We start from the raw sequence: 25165 nt of genomic DNA, 5'->3' as shown, positions 1-25165 counted from the left end.
CCCCTGACTCCCTTTCCCCGCTGGGACGAGCCGCGCCTCTGCTGGCCCAGTCATTTCGTGGGCACATGGGGCTGCTCCTCCAGAAAGGCTGAAGGATGCGAGGGGAAGTGGCCATCCCCCTGGTCAAGAACCCTCCCAGGGAGGCGGGTGGAAATGGCTCCTTCTGGAGGTCTAGAAGGCCCGGTGCCTTCTCTGCCTGGGCCTCGGTTTCCCCTCCTCAGTTGGGCCTGTGCTGTGGTTGCTGCTGCTCTTCCTCGCTCCCTGATGGAGCACGCAGAGCTGTTGGCCTCCCTGTGCTGCCCTGGGAGGCCCAGGACCTGAGCCCTGCCCCCCCACCCCGCACAGATGGGGCAGCTTTTCCTGGAGGGATGTGGAGCCCTCCCCCGGCCTCCTGCTGACCACTGAGCTGCCTCCTGGGACGCAGGGGCCCAGAGTCCCAGGGGCCCTGTGGCCTGAGGCAGGATGGGCCACTGGGGAGGGGCAGGCAGTTTTGAGGGGGGGAGACCCCTCCCAGTTCCTGAACATGGTACCTGGCTCTGGGGTGAGCTGGCATCTGTCTTAGGAGGACAAGAGGCTGGGCTGCCCCTCCTGGCCACCCCTGGGGCTGGCAGGGCCAGATGGGACACAGGACTGGCCTGGGAGCAGGACTGACTGCCTGGAGCTAAGTCCACGCCTGGTGCATGGACTCCATGGGGAGATCAGGGGGCAGGTGGGCCAGGGGCTTTCCAGAATAGTTGGAACAGAGGGATGGGAGCAAGTCTGTGCTCCAGGCTGGGGGAAGCAGGCCACCCTATTTCATGTGTCAGGGTTGGGGTGAGCACAGGGGCTCTGGGCACACAGGGGAGGGACCCCTGATGCAGACTGGGCGTCCCCCCGGAGCCTACACCCAGGGTCTGGCCAGGGTCACCAGCCGAGAGGGAAGGTGTGCTCTGACCTGTAGAGAAGAACTTTCTGGAATGTGGGGGCTCCGAGGTGCAGGTGGGGGGGGCAGAGGAGAGAGGGGCTGAAAGCGGGGTGACGGTGTCCTCTTCCCCCAACGTCTGCCTGGAGGGACCCCTCCAAGTGACGCCAGACTGTTGGGAGAAGGTGCAAGTGCAGCAGAAGGGCCACCTCCGTGGGGGCTCCCACTGCCACCAGGGCAGGCTGCGCGTCCCTTCCATACACCGAGGCCCAGCCAGCCTGCCTGTCCCTCACCAAGGGTGCCCTGACAGTGGAGAGACTCTGGAAGAGAAGAACCACAATTGCAAAACCCCTCTGCCAAAGAATTGGAGATGTTCCAGGACGGAAAGGGGGTTCACACAAACCATACCAAAATTGCTGAGCTCCAGCTGTCCCCTCCCCAGACCAGGGTCTGCTGGGGGTCCCACGGCCTGGGGACAGCTGCGGGGAAGGGACATGCTCCCACTGTGGGGAGGGGGCTGCAGCCCTGGCCCCAGGCCAGGGTCTGAGGGCGCTCTCACAGGGCAGGGTCTGGGCTCAGCTCCTGCCCTTGCTGGTGAGAACCTGGTCCAGACCCTTCGCCGCCACCCATCCGGCGAAACAGCTGGGGGCCTTCTCCATTTGCCGGAGAGCATGGCAATTCCAACAGCTTTGGTCACTGGGGGGGTGTTGTGCCCCACACATGCCCACCCCGTGCCCTGAGGGGTCTGGGACCCCCAGCTCTCTTGTAGCTCCCCCGACAGCCTCCTTGAGCTGCACCAGGCCAGGCCCCAATGGCCGAATCAGCGCTGTCCACCCAGGGGCCCTGCGGGCCCAACATGACTGGCACACCCTGCCCAGCCCAGAGTGTTGTGTGCATGCCCCTTCCTGCTCTCACTGCCCCCTTGGGAACCAGGAAGGGTGGCCTCTCTTTGGGAGACCTAGGGAAGGTCTGAGAGCAAATGGCAGCCCCTGGGCCAGGGCCAGACAGGCTACAGGGTCAGGGAGCCGGGCCTGGAACCAGCACCAAGCCGCCCTGTCTCAGGACCCTCAGCATCTGTCTGATGAGCATTTCTGAAGTACCCTCTGCATACCAGGCCCTGGGCACGTGGGCAGGCGGCTCCTTGCCCCTGGAAGCTCTAAGGTCCAGGGCTCGACACCAATTGGCCACTGGTGAGGCTGAGGGAGCACGTGGGAGCTGGACCCCCTCAACCCCCATTTCCTCCCCTCCATCAGTCTGCTTCCCTGGGCTGCGGGGAGGACCAGGCCACCCCAGGTGAGCTATAGGCCATGGAGCAGGAGGAACCACTGCCTGGTCCCTGGACATCAGCACGGTGGGCCCCTGCTCCCCCTTCTGCATGCTCACCTGCCCAACTTGCCCAGTCCAGACCCGGAAGACCGGGGTGGGTGGTTGCTAGGAGGAGCCAGCAGCAGCCCTGGAGGGGCTCTATGTCCCCAGTGGGTGGGGACCACGCCTGACCCCATAGACTGGGCTTTGTCCACCCAGTGTCCCTCAGCGCTGGACTCCCAGGAAGGCAGACAGATAGGGCTGGTGGGAAGACAGGAAGGCCCAGCCCCCAAGCCTTGAGGGAGTAGGACAAAGGGAACTGTAGCTCCCCACAGGCCCCCCAGAACGGAGCTGGAGACCACAGGGCACCTGGAGCACGTGGGCCATGGCTCAGAGCTGGCAGTGCCCCCGAGAGCCCCCTGCATGCCTGGCCCTGCGTCCCCCAAACAAAAGATGAGGGTCTCTGCTCTGGAGCACAGGCAAAGTGGGTCAGATCTCCCCTCTCAGGGCTTCTGGGGAAGGAAGGATCGTTCTAGAAGACTGAGCATCCAAGGGGCGGCACCAGAGACCCTCTTGAGTGACCACAGGGCTGAGGCCACACAGCAGCCCAGGCCTACACCCCCACCCCGGGTCTTACAGCAGGCTGCACTGGCGGCCGTGCCCCATCTAGCCAGTGGCTCCTCACAATGGGGCCGGGGACATGGCAGGCTACAACTGCACTGCATTTATTTTCTCAGAAATGTTGAATGAGCTCTAATTAAATTTTCAAAAACTAGGTGAGATAATTGTAGCTCTAGGTGAATCAATTTTATGTAAAAATATTTATTATAACTTGTATTTTGCCTTTTAATTCTAACAGGTAATTTCTAATGCCTTGGAAGAAAGAAAAATAGCTTTAAAAAAAATCTATAGACACTAACCTTTAATTGGCAGTCTTGGTAGGGAAGCCTGGAGGGGCTGTTCATGCCGGAGGAGCACTGTCCTGGCAGCCCACGGGCCTCAGCCAGAGGTGAAGGTGCCACGTCCCAGGCCCCGGCTCAAGTACATTGTTGGCCCCTTCATGGGACTGTCAGGTGCTCTGTCCTTGGCCCTTCTTGCTGGGCACCCACCCTCCCTGCCCACACCAAAGCTCCAGTGGACAGGTGGGCCAGGACCCTTGCATGTGGGGACACAGCTGGACCTAGCTTGCTGTGGAGGTGACCCTCCAGCTCCCTCCAGCTCATTGGGGTTTCACATGGGGTCATTCCATACTGTCCTGCTCCCACCCAGCACTGCTCCCACTCTGTCTGTGGTCCATGTCAGGGGGTGGGGGCCTCAGTGGCTGCCACAGACCCTCTGGGAGTCCCCCAACTGCAGCCTGGCACCTTTCTTCCCTCCCCTCCCCTCCCCAGCACAAACCTGTCCCTGCCCTCCCCTTTGGGGAGACTCCTATCGTCCAGGACAGCATCAACTTAAAAAGCAAATTCACCTGTAATTTTGCCCTCAAAACGGGTTTATCCAGAAACAGCCAAAATAATTGCAACTCAGGATGCACGTGCTATGCACACCACAGGCAAATCCACAGAACACAGGAGGGAGCTGCTTTTATAGAGAAAAGGGGGAGAGGGCGGGGCTGCTGTAAAGGAAAGGCCATTGGGGGAGAGGAACAGATCAGGGCGGGGATGGCTCCTCAATGGCTGAGCTGTGGCATTTCTGATTGGCTGGGCTGCAGAGTTTCCAATTGGCCGAGCCGTTGCCGGGTGGGAAAGAAGTCTTCCCTCAGTGGTAAAGTGGTTGTACTTGTACCTAGAGTAATTGACTATGCGATCGGGCGAGGGCTCCCCTGCATGCCCTCCCCACCCAGCTTAGTTTGCTTTCTCTAACTCACTTCAAAACAGCGTCTGTGGGAAGAGCTCTTAGGGGCGGAGAGGAGAGTGGGAGGAGGAACGGGGATGGAGCACAGGTCAGGAGTTTTTGTTGAAAGGAGGAAAGAACTGGGGCAGCAGCTGGGGGTGGACAAGGTGAAGGGATGGAGATGGCCCGGGAGACAGGGAGGGAGGCAAGAGGGAGAGACGGGAGCAAGAGGACGGGTCCTGGAGAAAGGGGGAGGGAAGGGACACAGGGGACAAGGGGTGGAGGGGGCAGGGACAGTTCTCCAGGGTCCTGAGAAGGAAGGAGGGCCAGCTGGACTCCCATGAGTGTTGCCCGGGGGGGGGGGGGGGGGTCCAGCCTGCATCCTGGCCCTTGACCGACATCCTACAGTCACCCGCTCACTGGCTTTGCCCCTGGAACCCTACCACCTTTCCAGGCTTGCTATGGGGGAGGCTGTCTGCTCTTTGTCTGTGTCCCTTCCAGAATGGAAGCTCCCTAGGGCAGGGCCTACGTCCCAGGGCCCAGGCGCCTGCCTGCTCTTGTCCAGGTTCCCGGGCTGGCCTCCGGCGTGTGGCCTGCGCTTCTACCCAGCGCCTACGCACACCTGCTGGGCCCTGATTGGACAGATAGTGTCACGTGCCTGCCCTCGACCAATCACGTCAAAAATGGGAGGAGCCTCTTCTGCAGCAACCTAGAGTGGGAGGGGGGAGGCTCCCCAAATCCACGGTTCAGTCCTGGACTCTCCTGAGGCGGCGCCAGAGTCCTTAAGAGCCACCAAAGGCTCCCGGAGCCGCGCCCACCTCTAGGGCGAGAGGAGTGCGCCTGGGGCACCCCTCAGGCCCGGGGCCCCACCTGGCCCCTGCTGCTGCGGGCCTTTTATGCCGCCCCTGTGCTGGCCGGGAAAGGCCGGGTGGCCCCGGGGCCCTGGCTGGGCGGGGGTCTTTGTGGAGGGGCTGCCGACCGCTGGCCCTGTATCTCCCCAGAGCGTCCTGTGGAAAAGGCAGCCCCGGGAACGGGCGTCACCTGGGGAGGCTGAGTGGCCCCCGGCTCCGCCAGGCCAGGCGCAGAGCGCGCTGGTTTCACATCTTCGGGCGGGGTTAGGACAGCGGGAAGGGTTGTGCCTGCACCGTGAGGGGTGGAGGCCAAGCATTCAGAGGGTCGGTGGAACTGCCGCCCCACTTCTGTTGGAGAGTGATGCTCCTTTGGGAAGTTTAGGGGGAAAACAATCAGGTTATTTGCAGCTTCTCTCATTGTGAGCCAGAGGCTCCTGAAACGGGCTGTCCTGACCAGCCGAGGACAGCAAACTCAAGGAGGAGGACTCTGCCCTGCGGCCCCACCCTGCAGACCCCTGTCTGTGTCCCCCCTTACCTCCCTCCACCCTGGGCCCTGCAGCTGATCCCGAGAGGCCTTGGCGACCATCCAGCTGGCAGTGGGAAACGCTCCTGGAGGAGGAAGGGCCCCAGTGGGGACCACGCCCTTCCCTGAGGACAGTGGGGCCGGCCTGGGACAGAGCCGAGCCCTGAAGCCCCTCAGCCTTGGGGGGCTGGAGCTCAGGACAGGCTGTGGAGGCCAAGGGCGGGTGGGGGAGGAGGTGGCCCAGGACAGGGAGTGCACAGGTCGGGCACACGTCCTTCCCGGTTGTCTAATGGAGCCCAGCACCCACACACTCAGCTGCCAGTGGGGAGGCTCCCTTCCTCCAGGGTGGCCACAGGGACAGCAAGCCCAGAGCCTGCCTAGCCCTCCCCGGCTGCCCTCCCACCCCCAGGACCAGTGTGTGGGTGCCCCCATAGCCGAGCTTCCCCGCACCCCACCCTCCCTCTGGCAGCAGGTCCCTGCGGATCGCCCCTCAGCCGTCCTCATCCGGGTGACTTGCCCGGCCTCCCCATCGCCTCGCCTTGCTCTGACCAGCACTTGTGACTGCAGGGGCTCCAGCTCTGGTCTGGCCCCACACTTTGGTTTCTGGGGCGTGCAGAGCAGTGTGGGGGCTGGCAGGCCCAGCTCTGCACCGTGTTCCTGCATCCAGAACGCAGTGGCCCTGACCCCTCGGGACTAAGAAAGGTCACACTCCCTGCCTGGGACAGAGCGTTCTGTCCTCCACCTGGTGGCAGGAGTGTGGCTGGGGTAGGGCTGGGCAGCAGTGCCAGCATGGGGTGCTCGGAGGGGGGCCCAGGGGGTGCAGAGCTAGGGGTCTCAGGAATCAGAAGCAAGGCCCAGGAACCTCCCTGGGAGCTGAGGGACCCGGCAGGTACCCCCACCCCCTCCGCTTCCTGCCCTCCCCCCTCCCAGGGCTGGGACCCAGGTGCCCCCACCTTTGGTGGGCAGGATCTGAGGAGGGCCTCATCCCTGGCCAGCCCACCCCCAAGCCCTCTGCACCCACCTCTCCTCCTGTCAGTTCTGAGGAGGAGGGCAAAGGGGGCACACCCCTGGGGAGGGGCGCCTGCCCACTGGAGCCCATAAAGAGATGAGTCTCTGAGGCAGCAGCGCCAATGGCCCCTTCCTTCCTCTGCATCCTGCCAGGATGAGGCCTTGGTGTGCCCTGTGTGTGGCACTCACCCTGCTGAGGGCCCTGGAGGCCCAGACCCCAAATCCCCAGGCAACCATCAGCTCAGTCGTGCAGAGCTTCCGAGAAGACCAGGTCTGGGGCTGGGAGGGAGGGGGAGGCAGCTGACTAGAGTCTAAGTTCAGGGAGAGAGCAGGGCCATGCTGGCCGGCAGGCACCGCAGGGGGAGTCCGGCCCAGCCAGCCCTGCTCTCCAGCACCCCCATGGAGACCCCTGACCTCCAGCAGAAAAGACCCTGGACGGACCTTCCTGGGTCAGCTGTTCCCTTCTGCAACTTCTGTCAATTATTATGAGGTGGGAACATCTCAGTCTCTCTGCACAGATGGGGAAACTGAGGCTTAGAGAGGCCGGCCACTGGCCAGGGTCACCCTGTCCCTGCCAGACCCAGGGCAGCCTCTGGCTCCTGCCAGTGTCGTTGGTGCAGGACCAGCTGGGAGCCACTGCCTGGTGAGGGGGTCCTGGGGCCATTCTGGGCTCTGCCCACCCCAGCTCCCTGCAGTTCCAGGGGGAGTGGTTTGTCCTTGGCCTGGCGGGCAGCGACCATAGGAAGGCAGATAGGTCCCTGCTGAACCCTTTCACCGCAACGTTTGAGCGAAATGAAAAAAGCCGCCTTGAAGTGTCGTACGCCATGACCCGGTAAGTGAGGATCCTGGGTCTGTACCCCCAGAAACCCATGGCTCTATGGCTTAGGTCCACCATGAGTCCCCATGCCATGTTCTCCCAAGGCCCTCCTCCTAATGCAAAGTCCAGCACAGGCAGCCAATGACCTCACCTAGCTCTGAGGGCATACACAAAAAAGGGGAGGCATTTACTCAATCACAGACTTGGGAGAGCTCTAGGGCATATGGATTTCAGGTACAGCTGGATCCAGGGGCTCAAACACTGTGATCATGGCCCCATCACTCTCCCCATCCCCCTTTTAGCTCTTTCTGCCCCAGACTTCTGTTCAGGCAGGTTCTTGCCTCACAGGGATGAGACAGTGGCCCAAGCTGACGTCCTTCTCAAGGTCCCAATTCCAGAAAAGAGGAGCATCCAGGCCAGCCTGGCAGTGACCTCTGATTGACTCTTCTTGAGTCATGTGCTCCTCCTGGGCCACTTGCTGCATCCAGGGTGACAGGCGCTCAGATTGGTCTGCCTGGATGAAGTAGCCACCCCCTGGGGGGGGAGAAGTGGGGAACCCTGAAGTACCGCCACCGTGAATCCCATGGAATGTGTCAGTCCTCTCTGGGGGACACTGATGCCGTGGGGGTTCCTTTACCCTGCCACCCCTCCTGTGGCCCTGGCCTTCCTTGGCCACCTGCCTGGCTGTGCGGAAGGACAGGGCCCCAAGACCTCTTTGGTTCCAAGTAGCGTAAAATAGAAAACTTAAGTGGACCAGCAGTGGCTCCTAGAAGCCGAGAGGGGGATACAGTCCAGCCTCCAGCGGCTACACTCAGCCTCCTGCCCTCGCCCACCAGCGAGCACAGTCGCCCCCCAGCCCTGGAAGCCACCTGCACAGGCTGGGCCCCAAGGGGAGTCTTGGACTCCTGGGGTCATCGGACTTGCCAGGCTCCGGCTGGAGGTCAAATAATTGGGGGGCAGGGGGCAGAGAACCCAGTGCAAACGCGACTCCACTCTGAGGCCCCCACGCAACCTCACCCCTCCCCCACCTGCAGGCCAGACTGCATTTTGTCCTTCTCAAAGCAAGCGTGGTCGCCTGGAGAGGCCCTGCCTAGCTGGGCCTTCCCTGAGGCCTGAGGGGTCCGAGCCCAGGACAGGGACCCTCCCTTAGCTCCTGCCTGGCTCAGCAAAGTCCAGGGCTGCTGGCTAGGGGTGCGGGCCGCGGTGCCCAGCCGGGGCCACCCAGCTCTCCCAGAGGGGACATCCCCATCACCGCATAGCCACTGCACTGTCCAGGCTGCGGAGGAGTGGTCACCGGGGAGACTGCGCCGAGGCTGCGAAGGGGTCGGCCACGCTGACAGGCAGGGCTCACACCTCGCTCCCCTGGGAGGGACCTGGGGCAGCCTGAAGGGGCACAGGGCGGAGACACCCTCCCTGGGGAGGGTGGCCAGGCCTCGAGCCTGCTGAGCTCTGCTCATGGCTCCCCATGAGGGTCCCTCCGGACCAAAGGCTGAATCCTCCTCGGGGGCTCCCCTCGGGGCCGCAGGAGGCCGTCAGCCCAGCCAGGTTCCAGAACCTTCCTCCTCTGCCCATCTCTGCCCATCCGCTCCCCGGCCAGGGGCCAGCGCTGTGTCACCTGGTCTTACGTGCTGATTCCAGCGACTCAACCTGGGAAATTCTCGGTGGACAACAGTGGGGGTGAGACAGTGGGAGATGGGGAGGCCGGCATGGAGGGGCCTGCTGGCGGCAGGGACCCTGACACTGTGGCTGTGCCCCCCGCCAGTGCCCGGAGCAGACCCTGAGGAGGTGCTGGTGTACGACACTGACTATACCACCTTCGCCCTCATGCTCTCCAGACGCCAGTCGGGCAGCCGGGAGATCCTCAGGGTCAACCTGCTGTGTGAGCCCCTTGCCCTGTGGCCGCAGTGGGGCGGGTGGGCCGGAGGGAGGGGGGGACCAGGCCAGTGCTCCAGGACCTGGGCCCATGGTGGGTGGGGACACCCAGCACTCACCACCCACTCCCAGCTGCTAAGGGCCACACTGTGTTGGTTGGTCCCCAGGCAGAACGTGGGCGATACAGACCCAGGTGCTGAGCAAGTTTGTCTGCTTGGTCAGAGCTCAGGGCCTCTCAGACAACAACATCGTCTTCCCAGACTTGACAGGTAACAAGCTCCTGGTGGGGCAGGGCCTGGACGGAGGGTGGGCATCTGCCTCTGGGCCTCAGAAGCCCTGTGGGAGCCCAGCGGGTGGGCACAGCCTGTGCTCGGGGTCCGCATGTGGAGTGCTGGTGGCGCCCAAGAGTTCAGCCTGAGCTTGAACTGAGGGGTCTCATGGCTCCTTGGTCTCTGCCCCAACTTGGGTCCCTCTGTCCTGGGCCACCTCCTCCCTTCATTCCTGGAGTGTTTCTCAGCATGCCCTGCAAGTGCACAACCACATGCGCACACACTCACAGGCGTGGGCACAGAACACGTGCAGACGTGAACACACAGACATGCAGGGCTCACACACACGCACATACCCACTTACATGTGTGCACAGGGAGAAGTGCACACTCACAAGCATATTCACACCTGCACTCACCTGCATGCTGCTGTGCCTGGAGCCCGGGTCTGCAGTGAGTCTGGGGGCCGGGGTGGGGGGGGTGCTTCCTGCGGAGCCTGGGCGGGGGGCGGGGCAGCGCCCTGGGGGTCACCTCCCTCAGCTGCTCACTGGCCTCTCCAACCTCAGCCCCTTCCCCTGGAGTGGCCGTGGGCCCCCTCTCTCCCTCCCTCTTGCCCCTTCTCCTCTCCCTTTCCTGAAGCTGCTGTCTGTCTCCCTTGCCTCCTCCTGGCTCTGCCCCCCGCGTCTCTCCTCCATCCTCCATCCCAGGCTCTGTCTTCCCCATCAGACCAGTCAGTCCTTCATGATACCTGTTGAAGGATGACGTGGCTCCTGCCCAACCTGGTCTGGCCTCACTGCCCAGCACTGCCCTTCTCCGCTCTCAACATGAAATAAATGCACCGTATTGGGATATAGGCATATGAGCATCCATGATTTGGAGTGGGGGTGGCACAAATGGGGGGACCCATTAGCCTCATACGGCCAGGACAGCCCTCTGAGCACACCTATGCCCATCCCCAGCCTGCCAGGCCTGCCGTCCCACTCTGGTCTCCCTGGGGGGCGTGTGTGAGCATTTGTGTGTGTGAATGTGTGTCTTCGCAGTGCATTGTGGGTTGTGCAAGGTCATTCCCAGGACAAGGCCCCTCCATCCTCCTCCCTCCATCCCCAGCACCCAGCAGAGTGATTTCACAGACCCCACCTCCCCACCCCCCCCATCAGAGCCCCGGGGCTGCAATGGTGGGGTGAGCTGGGACCCCCCAAACATGAAGAGGCCCCAACACAGATGCCCCCAGCCTGGTGAGGGGGAGATGGGTGTTGGGGACAAGCAGCCCCAGTCCTGACCCCCACTGGGTGTAGGGACACTTCAGAAACAGAGAGCTATGACCCAGGACCCCAACCCCAGTCTGAGCACCCCAACCCCAGTTTGTACACCCCTGGAGGTGGTTGTCAGCACCCCGACAGCCACCCTACCTGCCAATGGGGCAGTGCACTTCACAGCCCTCTGGGTCTCCCACATCATGGCCCCCATGGAGCTCCAGGCAGGGGAGGACCAGGGCTCACATGGAACTGACCCCACTAGAGAGCAGAGAGCATCCAGAGAGACCCCTGCTCTGTGCTAACCCTCACCCTCCAGGAACACTCGAACCCTCAGGAAGTGGCCGGGGGGGGGACTATTTAGAATCCCTCTGAAGCGAGACCTTCCTGTCACCCCCTGGGTAATGGAACCTGGTCCCACACATGCTTCCAACTGGGCAGGTTGTAGCTGGGCAGGATCCAGGCAGATTCTGGAATGGGAGGCTGGGTCAGGGAGAGCAGACAGACCAGAAGCGTTCCCTGATGACCCAACAAGATCAACCCCTTGATAGACCCAAGTGGCACCACGTATGGCACACAATGCAGTCACAATTTAACGTTCTGTTGTGTATCTGACTCTCCAACAGCACAAGCTCCATGAGGGCAGGCACAGGTCTGCTTTGTCCATCACTGTCCCAAACTCCAAGATGGCACCTGTCACAGAGGAGGCTGTCAACACCTATCTGCTGAATGATGGATGGGTGGATGGTTGTATGGATGGATGATGTGTGGATGGATGGATGGGTGGTGGGTGAATGGATAGGTGGATGCTTGGATGGATGGATGAATGGGATTGAATGGATGGATGGATGGATGGTGGGTAGATGGATGATGGAATGGATAGGTGGATGGGTGCATAGATGAATGGATGGAGGGTTGAATGGATGAATGGATGGGTGGATGGATAGTGGATGGTGGGTGAATGAATAGGTGGATGGATGATGGAATAGATGGATAAATGGTGGGTACATGGATGGGTGGATGGTTGAATGGATGGATGGATGAATGGATGCATGGATGGGTGGATGGATAGTAGATGGTTAGATGGATGGGTGGATGGGTAGTTGGATGGATGGGTGGTTGAATGGATGAGTGGGTGGATGGATGGTGGGTGGATGGATGGGTGGGTGGATGGACAGATGAGTGGATGGATGGATGGACAAGTGGGTGGATGGTTGAATGGCACTCTGTTTGCACCTTGTGTCCAGGTTGAGGAGGCTCAGATTAAGGGCAATGAGTTTGGTTGTGCCTTGATTGAGCTGAAAGTGTATGGGGACATCCTGTACAATGTGTAATGTTGTGACAAGAACGTGGGCCTAGGGTGGGAAATCCTGGGCCGAGGTCTCGCATGTTTCTGGAGCAACCTTGGGGAGGTAGGAGTGAGGATGGCTATGTCTTTTAACGTAAGGAGCTTGTGGTTGGGTGGTCCTTCCTGAATGAGCCAAGGATGCATGACTTCAATGGGCTGAGCCGGCTACCAGATGTCCATGCACCAGGGTCCCCAAGGCAGCAGTCTTGCTCTCCTGCCTCACTCCCCTGCATTGGCCCACACCCTGCTGACCCATGGTGTTCTCCATGGCAGGGCTCACCCTGCAAAGCCAGGTCCTAAGCCCTCACCAGCCCAGGGCCTGGGCCATGCAGGGGACAGCAGCTGGGTGGGGTTCAGGCACAGGGTCCAGGCAGAGAAGGGAGGAAGGGCCCCACCCTGCAGCAACAATGTGGGTGGACTTCTCAGGCCACATTCTCCCCCATAATCCTGCACGGTCCTGCGAGGGAGGGCCTCTTCAGTTCTTCGGCACAGACGGGGAAACCGAGGTTCAGGAATGCTGGCTGGCCGCTTGGAAGACTCATCTGGTCCTCCACCTCCAGCCCTCCCCCAGTGGTGGGTCTGTGGTTCACTCTCAGCCTGGCAGGGAACCACCATCTTGGCTGCAAGCTATGACCATATGCAGGTGGGAGCTGCCTCCTTCCAGGCACTTGGCTACACCCTCAGGCAGTAGCCAGCTCCCTGGACACAGGCACAAGCAGAGAAGGACACCTGGATCACAGGACTGCTTGCCTTTCCCAGTTCTCATAACTGCAGGGCACCGGGCAGGGGGCCTCCAGGCCTGGCTGAATCCAGGCCTTGCTGCCCTCTGTCGGCTCCGCCAGCCCTGACTGCAGAGAGCCGTGCGTTCCTGTGGACTGCCTGGCTCCCCCAAACAGGTTGCGGGGACATCTGTCTCCCGGCCGCTCTCAGTCCTGGACAGAGGCCTCGTTCCTCTGTAGTAGTCAGGCAGCCCCTCCACACAGCCCTTTCCGCTTGGGTGGTGTGGCTCTCTGGTCATGAGCCCCGGGGCCTGCCCTGCCTGCTGCAGCCCCTGGCTTCACCCCTCTCCCTGGCTCACCTCCGAGGGTGCTGTCTCTTCCTGCCTGAATAGCCCTCCCTATCCACCCACTCAGGGAAGGGGCTGTGAGGGAACAGTGTGGCACTGAGACCAGGCAGGACCAGGACTGTTTGCCCAGCATGGGAGCCCAGCCAGAGGTCCAGAGCAAGACACGGAGCCAGGGAGGGCGGCCCTGCCTGCTGCCCACTGCCCGCCTGCTGGGGGCCTCCTGCTGGCCTTGCTCCCGCCTGAGCACGGCCCAGCCCTTAGGCCCCCGCTGGCGGCCAGAGGGAGTCTCTTTCCCGTGGCCTGAGTGGAGCCTCTCATCTGGGCTGCCCCTTCCCCCAGGGCAGGGTCAGCGGAGGGGGCGGGAGCAGGTGGGCTGTCTGTGGCCCTGGGCTGGCCTTCATCCCCCGGTGCCTGCCCAGGTGGTGGGAGGGGCCCTTCCCTGAATCTATCCCATGGAGCGGGCGCTCCACCTATGCCCCGCTGTAGGCCAAGAGCCAGCCAAGGACGGCCGGGGGGCGGGTGGGGCACGGATGCTCAGGCCCCGAGGGGACAGAGCCAGGGCCGGGTAGGGAGGGACGGGCAAGGCTGAAGCCAAAGGAGCTGATCCTGGCCTTCGGCTGCCTGGTTTGTCACCGTGGGAGGACAGCAGATGGCTCATTTAAAAGTCTGAAGTGCAATTTGTGACTCTGAGCTGCTCAAGTGTGTGGGCCCCCTGTGGACCCCCACTCCGGACCCCCCAGTGGCCTCAGTCCCTGTGGTGTCCTCAGCAGGGGGATAGGGAGGAGGGTCCTCACCTCTCAGTCACAGGCAGGACTTGGAGCCCTGGGGGATGCCCCCAGCCACCCCTGCCTCCTACCCAGCCCTGTCCTCTGAGGGCGGGGGCCCCTGCCGTTCCCAGGGAGGGGGTGTGATGTGGGGGGCCCCTGGCCCAGCAGGCCCAGCAGGCCCAGGTGGCCTGACTCAGGCAAAAGTCAAGACAGAGCCCTGGCGTCGATACGGCCGCCCCTGTGGGCTGAGTGTCGCCACAGCTGCCTCGCTGGCTGGCTGCCCGGGACACCCCCTGGGCCCATCCTGTCTGCAGCCTCTCTGAGCCTGGGGAGAGCGGATGTGCTGCTGGCTGGACGTCCCTCCCCTGATCTGGGTGGCATGGCCACCAACCTGTCCCAGGTCATGCAAATCGGTCACCAGCCTGTCCCTAGGACGTGCGACTCTCTCTTCAAGACCTTGCTTCGTTCATTAACTTTTTTACTGTTCTTTTAGCAGTTAACCTGGAGGTTATGAGGTCATCCTTGACTTATTAACGTCAAAGATAAATTACCATGTTTACTGTCTTCTGGGCAATTATTTACCACACTTTAGGTCCATTTATTCCTCTGAGATTTTGTTCTGTTTTTGTCCTCACGTATTTTAATTCTACGTACGTCTTTCCCCCTAAGAGACCCCGTGGGGTGACCGACCACGGCCGCCGGGGGCGCCTCCCGGCTGAGGCTCTCTGCCCCACCCTCCCTCCGGTGGGGCCTCCACGCGTGCCATTTGCCTTCTGGCTGAAGACGTCCTTTAGGATTTTTTTCAGTTGTAAATCTGTTGCTGATGAATTCCTTTGGATTTTATTTGTCTGAAAAAGCCCTTATTTAGTCTTCATTTCTAAAGCGTGAACCCTACTGAAGTATTTTGACACACGCTAAATGGACACAATTTAATCACACACTTTGATGAGTTCTGACAAATGTGGACACCTGTGTAAACACAGACTAAATCGAGATACAGAACGTTCCGCCCCCCAGACAGCTCCTTGGTGCCCATTTGCAACTAGTCCCCACTGCTCCCCAGGCCCTGTGGCCACGGGTCTCATTCCTGTCCCTCTGGAGGAGTGCGGCCTGATTTGGAATCACACGGTATGTAGCCTTGTGTGTCACACAGGCCCAGGGCCACTCCACCCCAGGTTGCTCTGAGGCCAAAGGACGGCTACGTCCACCTCTCGACCGAAGCCACCCCACTGCGGGGAGAGCCTCTGGCCGGGAGTGGGTCGTGAGGGTAAAGACACGTCCGGGCTGCAGCAGGGTCTCAGCTTCCCGCCCACACATTTGGCAGAGTGGCCCCCTCTCTGAGGGAACAGAGAGAAAGTGTCACCACGAGATGCTCCCTAAAGAAAACCCTAAAGGACGTGCTTTAGGGAGAAGGCGTGACCCCAGCGGCTGGGCCTGAGGCACAGTGGGAACGAGGAGCAGAGAAAGCAGTAAACAGGTGGCCAATCGAAAATCAGTGTGGGCTGTGGAAAACCATAATAATAAGGTTTAGGGGGTTAAACGGATAGAATTCTAGAACACGACGATAACCGTGACATATGGAAGGAGGGCAAGGTGTCAGTTTGACTTTGTTGAGTTAAAGCTGTTCGTTCTAATGTTGACCATAACGACTAAAAGAATATATATATATATATACGCTCATTTATATACACACATCCGTATATAGGTATACACACATATATACATATAACCAAATAGATACACATACACACACGCATATACAAATATATATCCCACATTAGTAGAAAGGAAACGATGAAAAATAATCCAAAAGAAATGTCGGAGCAGCCCAGGGGCGCAGCAGTTAAGTGCGCACATTCCGATTTGGTGGCCCGGGGTTCACTGGTTTGGATCCCAGGTGTGGACACAGCACTGCTTGGCAAGCTATGCTGTGGCAGGCATCCCACATATAAAATAGAGGAAGATGGGCACAGATGTTAGCTCAGGGCTGTCTCCCTCAAAAAAAAAAAAAAAGGAAAAGAAAAAGAAATGTCAAGAAGGTGAGAACAGGTGGGAAAAATAGAAAGCACAAAATAAGATGGTGCATTTAAACCCCAATATGTTAGTTATTACATTAAACAAAATTAACTAAATGCACCTCTTAAAATAAAAAGCTGATCAGACAGTATTTTTAAAAAATCTATGATGTGCTGTTTTATAAAAGAAACATTTAAGACATAAGGGTACAGAAATGTTAGGAGTTAAAGGAAAGAAAAAGATTCCCTAGGTTAATACTAATCCAGTGAAAGTTATCATAATATCAGACAAAACAGACGTTAAGGCATGAGAATTACTAGTGAATAAAAAGGTTATTTCAGGGGCGGGCCCCGTGGCCGAGTGGTTAAGTTCGCGCCCGGCTCTGGCAGCCCGGGGTTTCGCCAGTTCAGATCCTGGGCAACAACACGGTACCGCTCGTCAGGCCACGCTAAGGCGGCATCCCACATACCACAACTGGAAGGACCCACAACTGAAAATACACAACTATGTACCAGGGGGTTTTGGGAAGAAAAAGGAAAAATAAAATCTTTAAAAAAAAAAAAAGGTTATTTCATGATGATAGTAGAATCGATCTAGCAAGAACATACAAGAATTTCAAATTTGTGTGCAACTAATTATATGGCCTCAAAAAACAAAAGCAGAATTAACAGAATCACAGGGACACACAAATCTAGAATTTTTGTGGGGGGCTCTTTATCCACCTCCCTAAGGAAATAACATCAGCAGCTGGGGGCAAAATCAGTGAGGATACAGAGATTTCAGTGACCTGGCTGCAGAGAGAGCACGGCACTCACAGCAATAGGACACACTGCTCACCAAGCACACAAGCAAATCTTTTTCAACAGCTTTATTGAGGCAAAACTGACACACCACAAACTGCACACATGTAAAGTGGACAATTTGATAAGTCTCAGTATGCGTATATGCCTGTCAAACCACTGCCATAATGAAGGTAGGAAAAGTGTCTGTCACCCCAAACGTTCCTTAGACCCTCCCCCTACACCCACTGCTGTCTGTCGCCATGGATTGGTTTGCGTTTTCTAGAGTTTCCCATAAGTGGAGGCTTACAGTACATACTCTTTTTCTGCCTTCTTTCACTCAGAAAAAATGATCTTGTGATTCAGTGGTTCATTTATTTTTTATTGCTGAGTAGTATTCCACTGCATGGATGCGTCGTGATCCGCTTAAGTGCCCAGCTCTTGATGTTCATTCTGAGTGTCTCCAGCTTTTGACTACTACAAATAAAGCAAGCCCACACAGGCATTTACAAAAACTGACTGTCTACTAGGCCATAAAGCAAGTCTCAATAAATAGAAGGATAAAGTGAAAGAGTGTGTTATCTGACCACAAAATAATTGTATTATAAATCAAATCTTAAAAGAAAATCCCCACATGTCTAGAAATTAAGAAATGCACTTCTAAACAGCTGATGAGCTGTTGGATGATGATGATGGAAATTAGAACATATTTTGAACTAAACAAAATAAAAAATACTTCATATCAAAACTTGCAAAATGTACCTAAAGCTGTACCAGAAGGAGAAGTTGTAGCCTTCACATGCACGTGTTATCAAAGAGGCTGGAGGGGCTGGCCCCGTGGCCGAGTGGTGAAGTTCGCATGCTCTGCTTCGGCGGCCCAGGATTTCGCCAGTTCGGATCCTAGGCGAGGACATGGCACCGATCGTCAGGCCACGTTGAGGCGGCGTCCCACCTGCCACATCTAGAAGGACCCACAACTAAAAAAAATATACAACTATGTACCCGGGGGCTTTGGGGAGAAAAGGAAAAATTAAAAAAAATTTTTAAAAAAGAGGCTGGAGAATGGATTACCCAGCTCAGTCAAGAAATCTTAAAAAGAATAACAAACAAACCCCAAAGATGTCTAGGGAGGAAATAATGAAGAGCAGCAGTAACTGAGATGGAAAGCCATAGAGGAGATGAGCAAAGTCACAGGTGGTTTTCTGAAAAGGCTAAAAAAATGGACAAATCTCCAGCAAGACTGATTAAGTGAAGGAAATAAGGGAAGAAGGAAGGAGAGAGCGAGAGAGGGAGTGGGAGGGAGCAAGAGATACGGTGCATAGATCCAATAATATAAACAGAAGAGACAACATCACCACAGAGCCTGAAAAATTATAACGATAAGACAATATTGTGGACGTATGCATGGACCCCAAATGGAGTATTGAGATGAAATGGGAAAATTCTAAAAAATCAAAACACCTACTAAACCGTCAGAAGAAAAAATCTGGAGGCAGGGAAGTCTGCGAGGTGGTGCCAAGGATGCAGGCAGAAACCCAGCTGCTGAGAGGCTGCTGAACTCTGCGGGACAGGAAGCCTCTCCCGAGGGTGCTACTGAACTCAGCAGGGTGGTTGAGGCTCTGAGGTCACCAGAGGACCCTCTGTGGGAGGAGCACCGGGAGGGTTAGAAGAGAAGGGAGACATTCCAGAATCAGGAAGGAATGCCTTTCCCCCTCAGCGTCCCCAGCCCCTCCATCAACATCATGCCGGGTGGCAAAGAAGTGTTTACAGGGCCTTGTAAACGGAGGGCTACAAGGGGTGGATTTGGAGCTGGGAGGCACTAAATCGAGAAATGGCACAGCCACCTCTTTGGCTTCACTGCTTCCTCACGCTCCCTTCCGTGCACAACTGAACTTCAAGGCAGCAATAACAAATGATTATTTCCACCTAACAAGATATGGCAATCCCTGGCACAGATGAATTCGCCCTTTTCCTAAAATGACGAGCTGCACAGTCCTTTCAACTTAAAAAGCAAATTCACCTGTTGTTTTATCTTAAAAGGAGTTTATTTGGGAATAGCCGGAAGAATTGCAGTTCAGGATGTACATGCTACAGTGAACCACAGGCAAATACAGAGAACAAAGGAAGCAGCTACTTTTATAGAGATAAAGGAGGAGAGGGCAGGGCTGCTCTAAAGGAAAGTCTACTGGGGAGAGGAACACATCAGGGAGGCAGTGGCTTCGCACTGGCTGAGCTGCAGTGGTTCTGATTGGCTGAGCTGAAGCATTTCTGATTGGCTGGACTGCAGCGTTTCTGATTGGCTGAGCTGTGGCATTTCTGATTGGTAGGGCTGCATCATTTGCAATTAGCTGGGCTGTGGCGTTTCTGATTGGCTGGGCTGCAGTGTTTCTGATTGGCTGGGCTGTGGTGTTTCTCATTGGCTAGGTTGTGGCATTTCTGACTGGCTGGGCCGCAGTGTTTCTGATTGGCTGGGCTGTTGCATTTCTTATTGGCTGGGCTGCAGTGTTTCTGATTGGCTGCGCTGCAGTGTTTCTGATTGGCTGGGCTGCAGTGTTGCTGATTGGCTGAGCTGCAGCATTTCTGATTGGCTCGGCTGTGGCATTTCTGATTGGCTGGGCTGCAGCGTTTCTGATTGGCTGGGCTGTTGCCGGGTGGGAGAGAACTCTTCCCTCAGAGGTAAAGTGGTTGTACTTCCGGTTTGGAGTGACTGAGGATGTGCTGGGGCCGGGGCTGCCCTGCAGGCCTCCCTGCACAGCGTAGTTAGGTTTCTTTAATTTCCACAGTACCAATAGACACCTGGCCCATTGCTGGGCTGTGTCATTTCCTTCTCAAATTCAGTCACCCTCCTGTTGAATATCTTGTTTCCAAAAAATGAAATCGTGGAGTTAATCTCCAACAACTTGTATATAAAACAATACTGGGAAGAAGGAAAAAGAATACACAAACGGCACATGTACAAGTACACACATATTACAAGCAAAGAGAAGATGCCAAGCTACTGCAGTCCCCATTCCTGTAACGTCACAGAGACACAGCTGACACACAGGCTTCCCTTCCTCCACTCACGCTGTTTCCTGCCCTCAGCTGGCTGAGGTCTTACCCGATAGAGCCACCACGTCTTGATTCCCACGGGCGCTGAGTCAACGGCCCTTCCGTTTGGGGCTGTAGTTTCCACCAGCCTTTGCTACAGGCATGGACGCCCTGAGTGGCCTTCCAGGAGTTCCTGCTTCCCCACAGCCCTCGCCCTCATTCTACACAGAAAACCACCCTCCCCTTGCTGACTGGGATCAGTCACTCAAGCCAGTAGAGGAATCCCTTTTTCCACTTGCCACTTCAGTGGCAGAACGGGTGGAAGCCACATTTTCCAATTCAGTTATCGTGTCCCCTGGTGGGGGCAGAGCTGAGAGTTGCCTGGACAGGAAGTGGGTCATTGGATATATTAGTGAGAGAGCCCCTCCCGCAGTGCCCCGTGGCTCCCAGCCCTCTGTCGCTGGCTCTGGGGGAGACAATATTCATATTCATGTACATGTTCTCGGATTGAAAACGTTCTCCATCGTGCCCCACTGTCACTGTAATTAGTCCTCAGAAAGCCAGCCCATGGCTCCGGGGACAGGCACTCGTGAGGATGGGGACTGCCATGCAGGTACTCACTCTGCGTGCTTCCCTTCTATGCAGAATTAGGAGATCAGAGCAAAGCCATGCAGAAGGCCGGGACATCAGTAAAATATCCTGTGGGTCCATGGTGGTGGACGTGCGCCCGCCCTGCACAGCCTGACTGTCAAATGCACGCAGGACCAGGAAAGGGCAGGGAGGCAGTGCCCAGACCAACTCGTCCCCCATGCCTCCCTCCATGCCCTGTGACCAAGCGTGCCGGGCCCTGAGCGTGTGGGGTCACGGGATTGGGGTTCTGGGGGGCACAGGCCAGACTGCAGGCTGAAGGTGGGGGTAGTGTCACAGAGGAGAGGCCCAGGCTGTGGGGATAGGGGACTCACCAAGAAGCCCTGGCCCCGCTCCTCTCCTCTTGGGCCCCACAGGGATGGGGACTGTGGGAAGACTGTGTGGAGTGCAGACCAGGCAGGGCTCGTCCTGGAACGTCGGCCCATGAGGAGTGGCAATGGGACCTGGGAGGGCTGCTGGCTGGAGCTGTGCAGCTGTCCCGCCAACGCCCAGCCCACGCTGAGGCCCTGTGGGCAGCCGTGTCAAGTGTCTTTATCCTGGCCCAAGAGCTCTGTCACCATCTGGGCCTGCTGGGCCCAGGACCAGTCCCCTGGGGCTTCCAGAGCTGACGGCCTGTTTTCTGGAGGAGCAGGGGTGGGAGCACGTGGGCTGGGGTGACTGGGGTACAGGAGGATCTGAGTGGTTGGCTTGTGGACAGGACCTGTGGGTGCAGAGCTGAGCTGGAGCCCTTCCCACCTCCGTCCCTGGCCTGTGCTCTTCCTCCTGGGTCTGGAGGCCTCATCCCCACTGTGGGCCCTGGGAAGGATCTCTTCCCATAGCCCCCACAGTGGGTAACTTGGGGCTGGTTGCCTGGGTCCCCAAAAGTCACCCCATGGCCCCCAAGCACACACACAATGAGGACACAGGGCCCCTGGGAGGATGGTGCCACATGTTTGGGGGACACACATGCTGCCTGGGGCCACCCAGTCACAGGGTGACTGAGGGGTGGAGATCTTTGAGGGAGGTCCCTCTGTTCATCTTTGGGAAGGACCAGGAGATCTGGCCTCCTGGTTTCCAGGCCTTTCCGTGTGTCTGAGACACCTCTGCTCGGAAGAGAGAGGAGCAGAAGCTGTGTTGGGGGGAACTTTGTGAAGCGGCAGCCCAGACCCCAGGTGGGGGCCACAGGGCAGGGTCCTGGGACATGGGCTGGGTAAGGCCTCCGTGGAAGGGACTCCCCCAAGCTGTCCACCTCTACGGCCCTCTGACCTGGCCAGGGAGCCAGGCAGAGGGGCTTAGACCCCAGCATGGAGGGCTCCCCCCAGTATGAGCCGACAGGTCCTTAAGAGCTAGAGGAAGGGGACAGATCCTGGGTGGGTGGAGAGACTTGCCACCAATCTAGCAGGCAGGGCCTTCCCTAGCCCAGCACCCCAGAGCACCCCGGAGCCATCATGCCTCTTCCTTCATTGCTGGTGGGGTCGCTGGAGAAGGCTTCGAGGCCAGGGTGTCCGGTGGCCAGAGCTCAGCCTTCACATCAGGGGTCAGGGTGTCCCGAGCCTGGCAGGGGCAGCTCTGCTGGACTGAGGGGCTTTGGGAAGGAGTCAGGAAGGGGTCTAGCCGAGTGTAAACTGCATCCAGAGCTGGTCCCAGGCCATCTGCAGCCATCTGGCCGCCCCAGGAGGGCAAAGGCCTGGGCCCCGCATGGCTTTTCCTCAGGGCCAGTGAGCTATGGCCAGCCACAGTTCCTGGCCACCCTGAACTGGCCCTTGGCAGGTCCACTGCGTTTGTCCAGCATTCCCCACCACCCATGGCCGACAGTGAGACAGGGGTGCACACGGGGGCTCCCCCTCAGGAGGCCATCCTGGGGACCACCCCTGGTGTCCTCTGGGCAGACTGGACACAGGACTGGGCTCGAGGGGAGGGGCTCAGAGAGGGAGATCGTGGGCTCTGGCCACCGCGGAGCCAGCCTGGGGACAGAGGCCTGGGCATCTGCAGGAGCACAAGGGAGGGTCTGACCCCTCACTTCCCTTCCTGGGCGGGAAAGCTGCAGTTTCGCAGCCGCTGGGAGGACGTGGAAGCGTTGTCTCCACTGTGCACTTGCACGCGTGCACACATGCACAGGGGCGTGCACCACCGTGCCTCTGTTCTGTGACACAGTGGCTTCTGTGTTTCTCTGGGAAGATCCCCACGGCGGGATGCTGGGGCCAGCATCGGGGAGGAATGCGCTGGAGGGAAGCTATTTTGTTTTGAAGGAAGTTATCTTATTTCTTATGTTCGTGGGATTAACCGGGAGTTGGGTTTTTTCCACCGTTATCAGTTGCCAGGACTCTGAGACCCTGGACAGCAGATGTCCCTGAAGCAACTGCGCACTTCAGCGGGCTCCCGCGGCTCGTCCCATGCTGGGGACCCGGGTGCACGGCACAAGCTGCCCTTCGGCTGTTGGCTGGGGGCTGGCGGAAGGCCCGGGGCTGGACGGGCAGGAAGACTCTGCCCTGGGAGGCGGCTCAGGTCGCCTGGTTCCAGGGCAGCCTCAGACCCCACGCTGGGGGGGCGGATACGACTGGCCTTGTCTGGGGTCCCCCCACACACCCACCTTCCCCTCCATCTCTGGGGCCTCCCTCAGTTGTGTACCTGGTCCCACCTCGCCATGCCAGTGAGACCCTCCAGAGCGGCATCTGCAGCTCCCTGTGCCCCCACCCCCACCCCGGCCTGGCGCCGCGGGGGGTGCAGTGGGCAGGGTGGCTCCAGGGCCCCGCCCGAGAGGCCCCCTGCTCCTAGAGCCATTGGGAACAGCTCAGAGCTGCGGGCTGCGGCTCACCGGAGGCGGGGAGGGGCCGGGGCAGCGCGGGCAGGTGGATGCGGCCCTTCTCCTCCCCACCCTCCAGTGTGGTTTTGCAGATAAACGTGCTCAGAAGCCTGACCCTGGCAGATCCGTTTCTTTGTGAGGATGGGAGGGGCACAGTGAAGCAAGGACACCCTCCCTTCCCCCCCCCGCCCCCGCCCCCGCCCCCGCCCCCGCCCCCGGGCTGGGGGAGGAGCCTCGTCATCCTTCAACAGGTTCCCGGATGACAGATGGAGGATGGGGATGGGGATGGCCTGACCAGCCTGATGGGGGAGACAGAGCCTGGGATGGAGGATGGAGGAGAGACGCGGGGACACCGCCGGGGAGCAGGCAAGGGAGACAGACGGCAGCTTCAGGGAGGAGGAGAAGAGGAGGGGCAGGAGGCAGGGAGAGAAAGGGCCCCCAGGCTCTGGAGGGGAAGCGGCTGAGGTGGGGGAGGCGGGGCTCCTCAGGAAGCCCCTGAGTGCCCCCAGACTCAGGCAGCCCTGCACAGTTCTCTGAAAAACAGAGCAGCCATGAGGCGAGCCACGTGTGTGTGCACATAGGTCGGTGTGGAGGTGTGAGCACGTGCATGCGCGCGTGCTCATGGGTGTGTGCATGAGGGTGTGTCCCCAGGAGGGGGGTTCGTGGGCCCCACCTAGGTAGGGATGGCAACTGACCTGACTTGGTTTCAAGCCGGGGAGAAAGGGCAGGTAGGACCAGTCCCTGCAGCCCCCCAGCAGAGATGAGGGTCTCCCTCTGCCTGGGCTCAGAGAGGTACCAGCTCCCAAAGGTGCTGCTGTCACCCTCACACAGAGGCCGTGACCTCAAAGCCATGGTCTGCATTCAGCTTGAAAGTGGTAGAGGACATGGTGGTCTTCCCGTCCGTCTTCCTGTGGGTGCTGCCCCCCAGGCTGAGGACGAACCACTGCCCCTGGAACCGCAGGGGGCTGAGGACGGGCAGGGCCTCCTCCCGCCCTGCCCTGGGTTCCCTGGGCTCAGGAGCCCCCTTCCTGGCAGCAGGGCCCCAGGCTGGACCTGCACTGACGACAGCCCCAGGAGCCGGAGGCTGGGAAGGCTGCCCTGGGTCTGGTGGGGATGAGTGACCTTGGCCACGGCTGGCCTTTCTAGGTGGGGCTCACCCTGCCACTGCAGAGACGGTCAGGTCAGTGCCCTCTGCCCACTGCCACCTGGGGTCCTTCTGGGAGCCTGACACAGACCCTCCCCAGGCCCCCACCTACCCTATCCTTCTCCAGGTCAGGCTGTGGTGGGAGACAGCCCAGGCACTTGTCATGGGCCGAGGTCAGAGTCTGCAGAGCCCCCAGCAAGGCCAGCCCCACCCACAGGGCGCCCAGGGACCCCATTCTCCCGCCTGTGAGGAGGCCCATGAGGCCGCTGCCTTGCAGACCTACTTAAAAGCCATCTGGCAGCTGCCCACCCAGCATGGGCAATTCATCTTCTGCCAAATCCAGGGAGGAACCCAGTGACCCACCCCCTTCACCACCTGGCCAGGCTCTGCCCCGTGTCCAGCCAGGCTCCTGCAGGACGGCCGCCCTGCAGGCCTGTGGCTCTTGGCTCACTGCCTAGTGCCTGTGCCACCTCTTCCCCAGCCCTTCCAGCCGGGGACCCTGGTCCACGGCCCAACTGAGCACAGCCCAGCCTGACCCCCAGGGGTCCTGTGGCTGAGCTGGCTGGAGCTCTAGGCCCACTCTGGGTCCCAGGCCTAGCCTGGGCAGTGAGGCCCCGGCTCCTGCCCACCTCCTGACTTGTCTGACCCCATCTCTGGTCCAGCCTCATTCGGGGCTGAGCAAGTGCCCTAACCTCCCTCCCCCATGGCCAGTCGGAGTCCCAGGCTCGACCATCCCCATGGCTCTAGGACAGCTGGGGGTGGTGACCGAGGTTCTCACACGGGCCTCTGTCTGGGAGTGGGCAGAGCCTGGATCCTGCCAGCCCACAAGCCCTGTTCTGGGCTGTAACCTCTGTGACCTCCCTTGACCTCTGACCCCGGTGGCCAGTCTACCCCTGGGCCCATGCCCCTCTGTGGCTCTGTGACCTCAGCGCCTCAGGTTCCCTCTGGCTTCCT

The 25165-nt window shown here is 59.1% G+C and overlaps 1 protein-coding gene and 1 long non-coding RNA gene across 2 annotated transcripts; one reads left to right on the top strand and one right to left on the bottom strand.

Moving 5' to 3' along the window:
* The first annotated feature begins 6433 nt into the window (after positions 1-6433).
* Positions 6434-9668, top strand: LCN12 (lipocalin 12). The gene is made up of 5 exons (XM_044778323.2): positions 6434-6692; positions 7117-7253; positions 8836-8915; positions 9001-9117; positions 9278-9668. The coding sequence occupies exons 1-5, from the start codon at positions 6576-6578 to the stop codon at positions 9526-9528; spliced, it is 702 nt and encodes a 233-aa protein (XP_044634258.1). The 5' UTR covers positions 6434-6575; the 3' UTR covers positions 9529-9668.
* Positions 9669-16694: 7026 nt separating this feature from the next.
* Positions 16695-21575, bottom strand: LOC139046453 (uncharacterized). The gene is made up of 3 exons (XR_011506552.1): positions 20600-21575; positions 17370-17584; positions 16695-17084 (listed from the first exon to the last, which is right to left on the bottom strand). It is a non-coding gene; the product is annotated as an uncharacterized lncRNA (long non-coding RNA).
* Between the last annotated feature and the right edge of the window lie 3590 nt (positions 21576-25165).

The sequence above is a fragment of the Equus asinus genome, chromosome 10, assembly GCF_041296235.1.
Source record: "Equus asinus isolate D_3611 breed Donkey chromosome 10, EquAss-T2T_v2, whole genome shotgun sequence".
Lineage (NCBI taxonomy): Eukaryota > Metazoa > Chordata > Mammalia > Perissodactyla > Equidae > Equus > Equus asinus.
This window is presented reverse-complemented; position numbering and strand designations above follow the sequence as displayed.

Coding starts and splice junctions, on each gene's coding strand:
- LCN12 (XM_044778323.2), top strand. CDS start 6,576: ATGAGGCCTTGGTGTGCCCTGTGTGTGGCACTCACCCTGCTGAGGGCC. Junction 6,693..7,116: donor AGAGCTTCCGAGAAGACCAG/GTCTGGGGCTGG, acceptor AGCTCCCTGCAG/TTCCAGGGGGAGTGGTTTGT. Junction 8,916..9,000: donor CTCGGTGGACAACAGTGGGG/GTGAGACAGTGG, acceptor GCCCCCCGCCAG/TGCCCGGAGCAGACCCTGAG.